This window comes from Apteryx rowi, unplaced genomic scaffold (assembly GCF_003343035.1).
Source record: "Apteryx rowi isolate R43461 unplaced genomic scaffold, aptRow1 scaffold_85, whole genome shotgun sequence".
Lineage (NCBI taxonomy): Eukaryota > Metazoa > Chordata > Aves > Apterygiformes > Apterygidae > Apteryx > Apteryx rowi.
The window spans coordinates 1,844,959-1,859,841 of NW_020451149.1; the positions used below are offsets into that span (position 1 = coordinate 1,844,959).

Below are 14,883 nucleotides of genomic sequence, written 5' to 3' on the forward strand. Positions count from 1 at the left end.
GGTGTTGTCCCGGCCCCTCGTCCAGGCAGCAGAGCTCTCCTGGGGGCACACCTGGGTGGCGTGTCTCCTTCAGGCAAAGTGCCTGCCAGTGGCCACTGCCCAACRCCTGCTGGGTTCCCTTCCCAAGGTGTGCATGCTTTACTGGCGGAAGCATCCTTGTCTCGCGCGTTCCCTGCCAGGCTCGGTTAGTGGTGGTATTAGAGACCGTCTTACGAGTTTTCGAGGTTTTATTGAGCCCCTTCGTTCCACATGGAGCTCAGCCATTGTAGTTTTTGAAGAGCTTCAGAAAAACTCCTTCGCGTTTCCTTTTTACCCCAAAACAACAGCCCTAGAGCCCCTGCAGGCACTAATTAGCGTTTCTTTGTTTCTGGGGGTAAACCCCAAAGCTATGCAYGCTGGCAGGCAGGGTTTTTCCCTGTGGGAGGAGGAACACCCAAGCTGCTTACCCTCCTGCTGCTTTCAGCCACTGACTGGGAAGTTTGGATCAGTGTGGATCCGTACGGGAATGCTTGGAAATGACATGTTCAGAAAGCTCTGCTCACGGCAGAATTTTGCCTGTGTTGCCTTTTGCTTTCTTAAGATGTTTGAAAAGCTGTTTAACAAAAAAAAGACCCTAAGTGCTGCAAGATCACTAGGTTGCGGTGATGAGGGAGCCATGTGCGCTTACTCCTTTGCATCAGTTTCTCAGGCTGCTGATTGTTCTTTTTGATGCATTTGGCACAGGGGTAATTTCCCAGTCCTRAATATTGTACGTGTTACTTCTGAGCCAGCTGACTGGAGGGAAGACGAGAGCAGCTTTCCTCCGCTGTGGGAGTGCACCTATTCTGTAGACTGGGAGAGCCCAAGCCTGCCACTTAGGGAAAGAACAGGGAGGTTAGGACTGAGCACTGCTGTCGATGTGTTAGGAAAGCTCGGTGCTGATCCCGAGCCATCTCCTATGAACGTGAAAAAAATACCCTTCTACTGCACCAGTTACCTGCTCTTAAACAGGATCTTAGTTCCCTGCAGGGGAAGCGGAGCCTGAGCAGGGAGGTCAGGATTTGCCCTGGAGGTAAGAGAAGTGCCTCTGCGGAAATTGTTTCCCTGCAACGGGATCCTGCCGCGACACTGTCGGTGGGACCCCTCGTTAGGCTTCAGCGTGATCTGCAGCAGCCTCACCGCTGATTGGAGCTGTGCTTCAGTGCTCCCGGGGGCTTCCGGGGGCCTCTTGTCACGGCAGTCTCTCACGAGCTGCGCTGTAGGGGCAGGAGCACAGTTCTCTGGGGCTGGGACCATCTCGGCTGTGTTTTGGCGCGATGCCTTACACTGTGGAGCTTTGTCCTCTGAACACTACAGCAGTAACATAATTTACTTAAACAACTGTATACATGTTTGGATATGCCAACTGTGTGTGTGTAATCTTTCTAAGTCTCCTTTTATCTGCAGCAGCTCTCCCATCTCTTCTCTGTCTTGCAATGAAATCTGCTTCTCTAAAAATTAGAAATTTTTCATGATGAACTTTGTAAGAGAAGAGAACTGGAGCCATTTCTGGTGTTGGCACTTGACAGGAGCGGCTGAAGGGAGGTTCTGCTTCTTATACAGTGAGACTGGTGCTGGGGCAGGGAGGGGGATCTTTTTAGTTTGGTGAGCGGCTTCATGTGATTTTTGTAGCTGCAGGTAGTGAGCGTGGGATGGCTTGCTGTCCAAATCCCTGACTCGTTCCTTTGAGTTCAACAGATCCAGGGAACCCGGGTCAGAATCCCTCCAGGTGGCACCTAGCAAGGTTTGCCCAGAGAGGAGAGGGGGTGGCAGAGACAAAGCAGAATGGGATTTGGTGTATGGAAAGAAAAGGCGTCTAAGGGGGGATTTGGGGTCAAATTTGGATGAAGATAAGCAGGGCGAGTGAAAAGGCTGCTCCGGACCAGTCCATTTCCCTAATCTAGGTGAAAGTGCTGCTGTGCTTCCCTGGTATATCTCATCCACAATGTGAGGCTTAACATTCCTGCCTGGCACGTGGGGGCTTGGGGAGGGAGCGTGGGGGAGGACTGAGCCGGACACAAAGACRGCCAGCCTCTCACCGGAATGGCATCCAAGCCATCTCAGCTATCCAAAGCCCCCGAYGCTGGCATGCGCGCTCAGCCTGCAGCCCGCTAAGCACACAACAAGAGGCAATTGCAGCGCACCTCGCACCACAGCCCGCTGTGGGCTGAGAGGCCTGGAGSGGTCCTTCCGTACCCGCTTTTGTGCAGCCTGGGGGCTCCTTTAACTAGCAGAGATTTCGAATCTGTCCCCTGTTTCGATGCTAAAAATGGTAGCAAAGGAGAATAGTGGATAGTCTGAGGCTCTCCTGTGCCTGCSGGAAGGAAGGAGCTGAAGCCATAGTTACACGACATCTGGGTGACTTCCTCACGCCTGTGATAAAGCAGGGTAAATACTTGTTTGCTAACTTTGTGAAGTACCGGTGAAGGGGGGAATAGACTTCTTGTTCTTGCTATCACTGTGTGAACAGGCGTTGCCTGGCAGCGTAAGGTCACTCGCTTCACGGTGGCATGAGTCGTTCCTTTTGTCTTGCAGCCTTGACGCGGTGGGAACCGTGTTTCTTTGGGTTTAGGGCTCCCGCGGGGAACAGGTTTCCTGATCCCGTTATGTTCAAGAGCCTTGCCTCAGAAATAAGGGAGCACGTCAGCCCTCGGCTGTAACACAGCCTCCCGAGTTGACTGGGATCAGTCACTTTCCCTTCTGAGGCCTCAGTTTCGCATCTGGAGATGCAGACAGCCTTGCCTTTCTCTCAGCTTTTCCCTCGTCCGTTCAGAGTGTTCTCTAAGCTCTCATAAGATGATTATGTGGGGATAGGGCACATCCTGCAGTGCAGCCCCTGAACTCAACTCTGAGGGATTTTGAGTCCCAGAATACAGATTTGGGTAATGAATTTTATGTCACGGAYGCTGCAGCTGATCTCTTTCCTGCATGCTGAAAATCAGGGCTGTGGTATTGTGCGGCTCCTCTAAAATGGTTATGAGGGGCACTCTGAAGGGCTGAGCACTGCCCAGGTATAAAGGAGAGCAAAATCTCACTCTTTTAGCCTGCTTGGGCAGTGATAGAGAAGAGAGACGCAAGTGGCTTTCCGTGACATTTTCTTTACTCATTTTAAATACAAGACTGATGCCCCTGCCTTGTCTCCTGGGTCTATATATTGCCTTATTATTTCTTAAAATGCTTTTTAAACATGGACTAAAAACATTAAACATACAGGACTGTTTTGTGTGTTGATGTTGACATGGCTTTTGTTTCTTTTGACAGGGACACATACGCAGCAAAGGGATGCACTGACCTTCTGTCTTCCAACCCGCTCAGCCCAGACTGTGTGACCTCTGACTTTCAGCCCAGCAAAGCCCCATGGTTGGGAGGAGTTAAGTTTCGGCTGAAGACCAGGTGAGAACTTGTGTATTTGTGTCTCCGTCAGCACTGTGTGTCCTGTGGCTGCTGTTCTTGGAGAGCAGCTGGCAAATGCCACTTCCCTCTTGCGAGGGCAGCAGCATTATCAGTTCTGGAGCGCTGTGAATCCCTAGCACCTGTGGCATCAGGAGGTGGAAGTGGTTTGGGACAATTTCACAGCCTCACACTCCCCCTTCTCATGGTTTGCTTGCCTCTGGCATGGTGCCAGGGAAATGAAAGGAACTGACCTCTTGGGCCTGAAATCAAGCTTCAACTTTGCTGGATGTCATTGCGTTTACATAGGGCTGTGTGTAAACAAGTTGTTGCTCTGGCTGCAGGTGAGGGTGACTCACTGAGAAGGGGTCCTGGAAGAGGTGTCCTTTCTCCTCAAAAACTATGTCAGCTGTGGTAAAGGTTGTCATCAGTGATGTGGGACCAAAATATCTCCACAGCAGTCATGTAAACCTGGAGTGGCTTCCCCAGTTTAGCTGCTTGGCTTTCCAAAACTGCATGGCTTCTTTTGATTCTGAGTTCCAGTGGGAGTTTGGCAGTCGTGACAATCCTGCTGAGTGCCTGCCTGCGTTTTTAAATGCTTAAATGCTTTCAGAAGTTGGCTCCCGAGTTGCACTGGGTTGACCAGGGTTGTGGCAGAGCCTGATTTCCTTCTCCTATGTGTGCAGTTCAGGGCCAAATCCTACAGCGTTTACTCAGGCAAAGCTTTTGCTGGCATCAGAAGAGCATCTCACATCAGTCAGATGGTAATCTGGATGACTGTGTAGGTTTTTCTGTCTCAGTCTTCTGGGAGTTGCACCAAGGAGTCTTAAGCGGTGACTTTTATGGACGTAATTGCATTCAGGCCAGACCTTGACTTACATGAAGTCAAGAAGCTACCTTGATTTCCGATAGCCAGAGGAAATCTGGCCCAACCTCTATCGCCAAGCAGCTGAGAAAAGGGCATGCGGGACACGTGAAGTCCTGTTCTGATCTAATCAGCAAGGGTGAACTTCTGAAGTAAACCCACTGCCCTTGGTGGAGTTGCTCTAGCTTTTAGCCACTGCAGGCAGTTACAGGTGCTGTCCCTCAGCAGCAGGGATGGCTGCAAAAGGAGAGGGAAAAGGCTCAGCTCTTCAGCACATGTTCATTTGTATAACCTAGCTGARTTTGTATTGCTTTCCTCCAGCTGAGGATTTGCATTATAAATGATCTTCTCCCAAGATGGAGCAGATTGTATCGCTGAATTCTCCCATCAAGCTAGCTTTATCAGGGAGAGATTTATCTGTGACTGGGGTGTGGGACTGTGCAGTTCCCGGAGGATGTGACGCACAGTGAATTTGAGAAGGAGGCTCCCCTGAATCCGCCACCTTTTTATAGCAATAATTTATTCAGGATATGCCTGCTGTAAGCCCTGCGTCCTGCAGATCTAACAACAGATCTGTGCAGAAGCTCTGAAGTTCAGCATTTCATTTGGATTAATTTGTCTTTGGATGCAGAGCCAATGTTTTGCTTCACTTGTCCGGCAGTGTTGGAGGCTGTGTCTGCCTATCTCAGTGGTTTAACTTGGGTTGAAGCTTTGGTTACAAACAGGAAGTCGCCTTAATGTATAAGAATTCGAGTGTGGGAGGGTATTTCAGACACAGCAGCCTTTGCTTTGGCTGTACYACTGGGTGCAATTCCCGTGCTTGTTTACTTTCTGTAAACGCGCCCAAGGTGACGAAGGTGATGAGTTGTCAGTTGTTCTGATCAGTCTCTGAAATTCAGGGTGGTTAACGAACATCCTCAGTCAAAGGGGAAAGCCAGACCTTGGGATTGGTGTCTCAGATGTTGCAACTGAGCATCTGTGGCAAGGAGCGGCACTACACCAGAGTTGGGCTTAGCCCCCGAGCGTGCAGTCAGCAGTTACTCCCTGAAGCTTGCCTCATTTCCTCGCCTGGGCAAAATAAACAAGGCAAGGGCGGTGTTGCCAGCCAGTGCAGCCGCGYGTTGTTACAGCTCTGCCTGGCTGGAAAGGGCGGTCTGAGATGAGAAGCAGAGAAGAATTGGGTCTAGAAATCCAGATGCAGGGGTGTCCTTTACCAAAATGATTACTACTGAAATGATTAAAAGCTTCTGTGAGGGAGAAGACAGGTTTGTTAGAGGGTCTGTGGTTGGAATTGTGCTAGATCACTGCAGATTTCAGGTTTGCTGTTTCACTTTCTCCACCGGTGTAAGTCCCGGTGAGATGCACAAGAACTGCCACCTATCACCCCTGCTCCCTGTTGGGAACACRGGAAGTAAATTAGAAGTTTGCCTGACTATTTGCAGATTCGAATTCCTCTTGGTACCATTTACCTTTTCTTTCTTGAGGTACTTTAGGAAGCAGGCTGATTCAGAACAGACCCCCCCCCATACGAACATATGTGTGTATACACATACAACAGATGCACCCAATGGACCTCATTCTTCTCGTCTGTTTATCATTTCTATATGAATGTTTTTGTGCTGAGTTTATTAGAGTTGCCTTTGATTTGTGTCCCTGTGATTCAGAGGAGAACCCAGCTACCGTCTGAAACACTTGCCCTGAAAATCCCCTTGGTTACCTGCCGCGACTCATTGTCCATGTTACATTTGGATAATCAGGCTTACAGGGTAGTGTTGCTGCTGCCAGCCACCAAGTTCCTTCTAAGCACTGAGCAAGGCTGGGAAAACACATTCCTTCCATTGTTTCGAAGTCTCTCCTGTTGCAAGTTGCTGTGTGTTTGATGTCGGGGTGCGAAAGAATCCAAGCTATGCTTGTTTTTCTATCTTTTTAACTAATTTACTGACTGACGAAGAATGAGAAAAAATTATTTGAATTAAGCCCATTGGGCCACTTCGTCAATGGGATAAATCAATGCAACTCTGCGACTTCTACAAATCCACGGGCAGGTTAAGCCACCTGAGGGTCTGGCCGGTGGACTTTTCTGCCCATGGTCTGAGAGATGATGGGAATGTCTGGAAAAGACAGGAAATAGCTGGGTCCCTTTCAAAGATAAAAGCTGAAGCAATCTGTAAGATACAGTCAGCTGTCTCTTTTCCATATCTATTCTTTCTTCTTTTTCCAATAAAGGAAGCAGAGTAAAACTGTAGCAAGAAGAGGAATGTTGCAGAGGGTCTTTAATCCAGTGCTCCCCAGCTTCTCATTCTAGCCTCCGTGTGCTCTTAGGACCAGCCAGGAGTCTGCCTGCACTCCCAGCTGTCAAAGCCACAGTCCGGTGTGGAAGGTGCAGCTAGACTGTCCTGACAGCAAGTACTTTTTCAAAATGGATATCTGAAATACCCTTTATATCACAAYTTACATCACACTTACTCTGTTACTTAGTATAGCTTTCATTAAAAAAGAAACCTGCCAGAAGATCCCAGTAGAATGAAGTCCTTGAATCTAGTAATCAGCAAGAATGAAGGTTGTATACATCACCTCTCACACTAACAACCAAAGTTCTGCTGTGCCTGTTCAAGCCTGGTGTCTGGTTAGTATCAGGGAATGTCCGGGGGACTCTTTTACTGTGCAGAGCCAAGTCCTCAATCTAAATATTGCCTGTCAGGCCTAGGCTCAGGCAAATGGAAAACTGAGTAGCAGCGCATGGCGCAGTTCCTAGCACTGCGCTCTGCGGTAGGCCTGTTGGGTGATTTTATGCAAGTCACTTCACCTCTCCAGCCCTTTGTTTCCTTTACTGGAAAATGGGATAAATGCCCCTTGCTTGGATAAGACAGCCTAAAGGTTACCAAAGAAATGTGATAACACAGAGGTGTGATGTGCAAGACCAATAATCATTAATTACAATGTTTGACTGTTCATGAGTTCAACCAAGGAGCGACTTGCTCACAGCTGCCATCACCTCTGAGTGTTCCCAGCACTTCCTTCTGCAGCTGGAGGACAGCGCTTCTTGCAAAGAAAAGCCATCTTCACTCTCCTGCAAACTCTGGCAAATTTTGCTGCGGGGCTTGAAGCTTTAATGTACCCACAGCCACCCACCCCCCATCCCTCACCAGAGTCAGCAGGACAAATGCAGCTGGGCCCTTGGTCATCCCAGTGTCCAAACAGGTGCCTTAGTTTAACCACCAAATAATCTCTGCATGATTTTTCTTTGCCTTCTTTTGGGGCCAGAGGAGAAGAGGAGGAAGAGGGACAGGCTGCTTCCTGCACGTGTAGCTGAGAGGAACGGTAGAAAACAAATAAATGTACCTCCATGTATGTGGCTGTCATCTCTGCTTTCATCCAGGGCTTTTCTTCACTGTGGCCCAGTGGGGAGTTTATCAAGACTTTTTCCTCCAGGACTGGTGATGGTAACATCATGAAATCTGAGCAGAAGCCTCTGATTATTTGCTTCCTTGCCCCAGAGAGACTTTGGGGAGCTCTGTACCTGTCTCTCTGTTCTGCTGCAGCTCTGACGTGGCATTCAATGCCTGGTCTGATGCAATCCAGACATCCCAAATGATGGTTGTCAAAGGAAGTAAACAAATAGAGACTGAACACATCAGCTGGAAACCAAAAGCCAATGCCACTGGGAAGGGGGCCTGAAAGAGAAATGAGACCAGGCTGATCTGGGGTAGAGCGCTGAACTCGGTCAGGGTATTTTACTGGGCTTTTTTGGTTCAAAACTGAAACTGCTAAAAGCTGTGTTCACACATCTGACCTAAGCTTTCTGAAGTGGGTTTTCTTTGCAGCGTTTTTTTACTTAGGGAGAGTTTAATCTGAGTATAGGAGTGTGGAGGAGGATGACAACTCACTTTTTGGGTGAGGAAATATTATTGTCCCAGGTCCATGACATGAAATAACATTTCACAAACTTAAGATCTTCCTAGCAAGTCCTCCTTCTTTTTGGTCAAAAATGTGAAGGAACAGAGCTTATTCCAGATCTCTCCTGCCCCAGAATTTACCGGAAGGGCTCTGTGAGCCGAAAAAGACAGAATCAGTGAAAGACACATCAAGCTGATGCCGTTATGGTCCGAATTCTTTCTAATTGGCCTCGTCTGTTATGCTTATTTTTAGAACCATGACTGAACCTTAATTAAGAGCGACATTGCTTTGAGTAGATTGTGGCCAGGCTCTGTAGAAATCCTAATAGGCTTCTGAGTGCTTTATTTTTTTGTTCATCTCCCGCTTAATAGCTTGGCGTAGGGACTGCAGAAACACGTAGGATGTCTGTAGAAGGTATCTGTGTTATGCTAGCACTCCTTTTGGATGTGGCCATCTTGGAGACAGGTCCTCAGCAGTGGAAAATCAGACCCTTTTCATGCTTTCTGTTTAAGCAGATAACACAGTTCCCCTGGGAAGGGGGGCACAGGGGACAGCACAGGGTGACCCTCTCGTCCTTATATCTTGTCTCTGTTTCTTCCCGTCTTCCTTGGAAGCATTAACACCAGCAGCTGGTCAAAACTGTCCCTGCAGCTCATGGGGAATGTCCCTGAGGCCACCACGCCTGCCCACAGCTGCAGATTGGTGCTGTTTGTTGGGAAGAGATGCTTTTCTAGAAAGGTTTTACTACTTTCCTCTCCCTTCTCTTTGCTGTGGAGTATTTTGAAGCTTTCTGGGACAGGGGAAAAAGAGCACAAGATCGGTGGTGGAAGAATTATTCAAAAATGGTCTCTGTTCTTTTGTCTCGGATGATGCATTTGCCAGATGTGAGACTGAGGGAAACTGAACTCCCCACAAGCTCCTTGGGTACATCACAGTAAAAATAGAAAGGTCAGTTTATTGGGGCAGCGACAACTCTGTCCGAGTTGCTAATCAGTCAGCCACAACATCCTCTCCTTGGCTTGCACTCATTAGTTTTCTAAAAGGCTGAGTTACATCCCCTTATTGTCTGCAAGGATAAAATTCAGTCAGTCTGTGTTTCCGAAGAGAGGTGCTGTCCTTGTGAAATCCTTCTCTTCAGCATCAGCAGCTTGCTTTGCTTCTGTCCAGCAATCGTACTGAGGGGAGAGCTCAACTCTGGAGCTTCCCCCGGAGAGAAGAGAGGGGGAGCAGGCAACGTAGCAGTGGTATGAACTAGCCTTTCCTCTCCTCAGCATCTGCCTTAGCTCATGTTTGGAGCGTGTCTCTGCCCATAGGCTAGGTACTTCACTGTGCTCCAGACTGTCCTTTCACTGCCCAGTCATGCTCAGAGGCACTTTGCACAGGACGGTGCTGCTCGCTGGTCCTGGGATGCGCTGGGGCAATAGCTTTGAGGAATGTGCTCAGTTTAACTTTCTTCTCCTAAGCCTAACTTCAACCTTTCATTTAATTCACTGACTCGGCAAAGCGTAGACTGAGGGCAGATTTAATCACAGGCGGAAGTAAAACACTTGCTAAATTGATTTGGTGCTTAGGTTTGCCAGTGAAGTTAAGCATGTGCTGAAGTACTGTCATGAGGCAGAGCCAAGCTTAATGAAGTGTTTTAAAATCACGTGAAAAGTATTTTAAAATCATGTTTAGATCTCTAGCAAAACAGGGCAGTGCACTTGGACAGGACTGTGGAATGATTTTTCCTGGCTGTAAAGTTAGGCAGAATAAGAGGTGAAGAAACCTGTTATTTGAAGGAAAAATAAGTTGAACATAGTGAGGGCTTTCTTATTTAGGCTTTTGGCTGAAGGCAGGGGTTCTGGGGTGGTGGAGCAGTCCCTTGCGTTTGCAGGTGAGCAGTAGGGTGTACCCCTATGTGCAGGCACAGGGCAAAGTGCCTCCTGTATACAACTGGGATCTGGCTAGAGGACTGCTGTCAAAAATGCTGGTGTTTGCAGCAAAGTAACTTCTCCGTTGAGAATTATTTTCTCTGTCCTCACATTTTGTATGTTACCATTCTGCGTGTGATGGGACTCCATTTCCGTTGTTCTGCACCCTCTGTCAGCTTTACTCCCACTTTGTCTGTACCAATCAAAAGGTAAAGGAAAATCGGTACCACTGACTGGCGTGGTGACTAGAAGCGGGTGCAAAGACGCATGTCCTGGCTTCTGATGCTTGCTTCTGCGATTTACTTGGCAGCGAGGTGCAGACGATGAGAAGATGATGGTGAACAGCTCTCTTACCTGTAGGTCTTTACCTGTTTGGATCCCCAGCAGTGGTAGCTGGGCTCTGCCAGTGTACCCAAGCTGAGAACCTAGCCTGCACGTAATGCTTGAAAACTCCCTGCCTGGGGTACGTGCAACTTTTTTCCACTCATCCATGTATTTCTGGTGGTTTTCATTATTAAAGGTTGTGTYGTCTCCCAGTGTGCCATATACCATAGTCTGTATCTTCCCAAGCTTCTTAAAACTTCCTGCACAGGCACATCATTAGCTGTGTCAGACAGTCAGGGAAATCCTTGCTTCTTGTTGAATATGAAATGTTTATGCCTGATTTACAATATAGGAAACCTGCCCATTGCACATACCCCACTGCGCAGTGCCACAGCGAGGGGTTCCACTTAGTCCAGGCGGTCAATACAACACGAACAAAGTTGAAGACAAATATCTTGAGYATTCTAAAGAATGATCTTTTTTTCCATTTTCCCTTCCCTTTTTTTTCCTGTTTGGGTTTAAGGTGGCAAAGTCACAGTGTTTGTGGGGACAGGGGAGGAACTGGGTCTGTTTGATATCTCTTCTTGAAATTAGAAAGTCATTCATTTAGTATTAATTCCCTTTTGGTGGCCAGTCAAGTCAGACCCTTCTTTCATTTAATGGGCCAGGCTCAGTGGTGTGCTTAAGTTGCCTTTTGCTGTTCTGCTCATGATAATCTGACTCAGATCAGCTTGGCCAAAGAGCTAAAGTGGATTTGGTTTAAGGTGATTTGTGTATGCAGTGAAGCTCAAAATAGGGAGCTTTCTAACCTGTGCCAGCAATCTGGCCCAACAGCAGCAGCGGTYGATACTGCCGTGTTGCTGTGCTCCTCGGCCTCAGCCAAAGCATGCAGCTAGTGATGATGGCTGCTGCTGGAGTCAGCCTGGATGCTGCCTTCGGAAACCTAGAGCAGAGGAGTCTGCTGGCTAGCGCAGGGGTTATCTGACCATCTTACTGTCCTTTTCTTTTTTTGCAAAGCCTCTCTGCTTGGAGGGTTATGAAAAGGGAAACCTTTCTGGGCAAACATGAAGAAAAAAAAAAGAAAATGGCAATTTAAAGAAGTTGGGGTGCTTTGCTTGACTGAAGGTGGACATTTTTACACAGAGGTATATGTGTGCTCTCAGAGGACTCTGAGCTGGAGTATATTTGCATTGCAAAGCGTTCTGGTTGCGCACACGCTGTGGCTTTGGTGAGGAACAGAAATTAGACTGGACACACTGGTATGGCGTTAGTTTGTAACCGTGGGGAAAAGATAATTCCACCTTTCTGTTATGCTGTGAAGAAGACTTCAAATGGCTTTTCTTTAGGTGCTGATTCATTTGCAGAGTTAGTGCCAAGATACCTTATAAAGTTTGCAGTTCCATGTCTGTTTTGCATACAAAGCATAAAAATAATCTCTTTTACTCATGAAAAACACACTCTGTAGTCCCTCCTACTAAAAGAGAGCTACGGAGCTGTTAATGGTCAAGGGCCTCAGCAATGTCAGTGTAGTCCCTGCAGCCTGGACTGCCTCAAGCCCTTGCCAGACTGTGTCAGAGGAGACTGCTAATGCGACGGTCACGTTTCTGTCTGAAAATGTTGGAACTGGTATAGTTACAAGGAGCGCCCAGATAACAGCAAGCAGACAAGATTAAAGACTTCTCTTTTCCCTTCAGTTTTCCCGCGGACTGTGTGAATTTGGCAGTATCTGGTATGTAATCAGTGTTAGAGCCTCTGTTGAACCTATTAGGTTCCAGCATTGCACCGGGGTCCGACGGCTTCTCCCGGCGTCCTCGCGCCTCGGCGTTTGTTGAGGTGCCAGCCTGACCTGGATGACCAGTTTATCTGATTGCCGGACGTGTCGGTGAGGAACTGAGGGTCTCCTTCCTAACCTTGGCATTTACAACAGAGGGATCACTTTCTCCATTATCTAAAGCGGAGAATTTTTTGGTAATAAAATTGTCTGAACGCTTCAACACGTGTGGTGCAGGTGCGGCCCTTGAGAAACTGGTGTAAAGGATTAGGGGAGGGGTTGGTTTGGAAGGGATTACAATTCTGCTTTTTGAAATCCTTCAGCTTCCTGGAACAAAGTGTCAGCTGCTGCTCCTGGTTTCGTTGAAGGCAACTGAGCTCTACCAAATTTTTACCTGTTAAAGATCTAMTGATTTATTTGCCTTCACTCCAGTCAGGAATTAGCTGCTTAGAAATTTGCAGCTTTTATTGCTCAGCCAGTTTGTCTGGGATGGATCGTGATTGGGCTTTACAAAAGCATTTCTGCCCCACTTGCCAAAAAGTTGAATCTTGCAGCCRTTTTAATTGGTTTCTGAAAGTTGTGCTCTAGAGTAACGCAAGTGTAACCAAAAGCTGTTGCAGAACTGGCAGGTGAAATGTGTTCAGCTGCCCGCAGATCTGTAATTGGAGATAGCTGTTCTCCCACAGACACAGCGGTGCTCGCAGTCGTATTACGTTCTGGTTTCAGTCCTTTTCCCTATTTGGCCAACAGTAATTGCAAATAAAACTTAAGGAAGTAGCATGAAGCCAGGCGCTTTTTTCGGGTGTTGCAGAAAGCTGAGGCTAGGAACTTTTTGGCTTTCCCCTGAGCATGCGCATGCACACACACAGGCAYAGGCAGCATCAGCTGTGCCTTTCTTTACAGCCTCCGAGCTCCACGTCACGGAGAGTCTGTCAGTCGATTCGGTGGGGACTGAATCAGRCCCTTGGTCCCTGCCGTTTGGTGTGTGCGTGTGCACGCCAGCCTGCGACACCTCCACCTAGCCTCTTCCTCGGCGATCACCCGCGTGAGCCTACAGCACAAGCCGGAGGCCGGGCAGGCCGGGGCCCTTCCTCTCCTGCCTTAYGCTCAGCTAAGATTCAGTTACCCCTAATCCACATTTCCAGGATCAGATAGGTGCGGAAATAAYGCGAGGTTATCCCATGCTGAGCTGGTACGGCTTGTTTTCTGACTTAAATTCATAGTTTCGCTGTCCACATGTTGTATTTTTACAAGGTTATTGGCCAAAATGCCTTTCAAGTATCTGTGGCTCAGAAGACTGGCTATGTAGCGCTCTTGCAGCTTCTTACTGATCAAATCAAGGGGTAACATGTTTGTTTGTGATCAGACAGGATGTTTTCCCAAGCAAGAAATTAAAATGTTGGGTGTTCATTCTACCCCAAAGTACAAAGAGAGTCTTTAAATTCCTGCAATGGATATTTTAGGACTAAGAGAAAGCAAGAATATGGGTTATTCTTAGTAAAAAGGGTTCCGCCAACTCCCCGTCCTACARTGTTCAGCTTCCTTGTTTCGTTGGGCAAGGAGCGTAACAAAAGAGCCCTGTTTTAAACACACCTACACATAAAATGGTAAAATGGTGCTTGGCTCAGCTCACTCTCTATAAACCTGCAGTTCAACTCTTATTAGTATAATCCTGTCCTAACAGATGTTAAAAGGAAAAAATAATCTTTTTTTAACTGACTATCAGAGAATGATCTGTGCTCAAACCTGTGGCAAAGGGCTAGCAGAACATACTGGTGAAACGGTACTGCTTCCTGCTGCCTGCCAGCGCTTCCCCACTGAATGGGACATGTGGCCCTATCATCGGCTGGTGCAAATGTCCACTTGTGCCAGTTGGGGATCTGACCCTAACAATCCTTCTTTGCCTGTTGTATTTTCCTTTACCCTATCTTTTCACAATTTCGGGCAGTAATAGCAGAGCCCTCTTTAAGTGTCTCTCTTATATCTACAGAGGATGTTTTAATCTATTTACTGATTTATTCAAGACATGCTGTGCCATGAAAATTTGAGCGAGACTAAGATTGAAGATGTTATATCCTCCTCTTGCTGTTAAACTTTGTAGGTAGGCAAGGTTTGCAGAGCCTGCAGGCTGTCACATTTGGGACTGCAGCAGTGCGCAGATCCTGCGCTGCTCCTYGTTCTCGGTTCGAAATTGTGGACATGAGTACTAGAGAGCAGAGGAGAGAGGCCCTGCAGAAAGCACAGGGACGGGCCCACAAGCTGGGGTGAAGGCGAGTCTGTGCAGCATATTGAGAGCACGTTATTGCTACTACCCTGCATTGATTTTCCATTGCACCATTCCATGCTTTGCATAAGGTTGTTGGTTTGTTGTTTTCTTTTTTTCCCCTTAGAGCAGTTGGAGCCCTTCCTTAGCACTGGCGACTGAAGCAACTGCAAGCCCACCATGCTGTGCCGTGCCTGGGGACGCACCCAGGCTCGCACGCCGCCACAGGACGGCTGGCTGGCTGAAAGGCCCYGGGGACGCGAAGGACACGCATTGCTGGCACTTGGTTGTCATGTCTCTTCCTGCRTTTTTAGAAGCATTGAGGAGAGATCAAAACAGCATTGGGGAGGCTTCCACCCCCTCGTGGTATTGGATTCTTTAGATGACTTTGCCAGCTGGTGCTTTAAAATGAAGGGAACCTTTAGAAAAGTGCTCGTTCAGC

General features: G+C 47.8%; 1 protein-coding gene across 1 annotated transcript in view; it reads left to right on the plus strand.

Moving 5' to 3' along the window:
- SHROOM3 (shroom family member 3) overlaps positions 1–14,883 on the plus strand; it is a 162,665-nt gene that overhangs the window by 124,848 nt on the left and 22,934 nt on the right. The window contains exon 3 of the mRNA XM_026090140.1: positions 3,280–3,411. Coding sequence (XP_025945925.1) covers positions 3,280–3,411 — 132 coding nt within the window. The remainder of the gene's footprint in view (positions 1–3,279; positions 3,412–14,883) is intronic.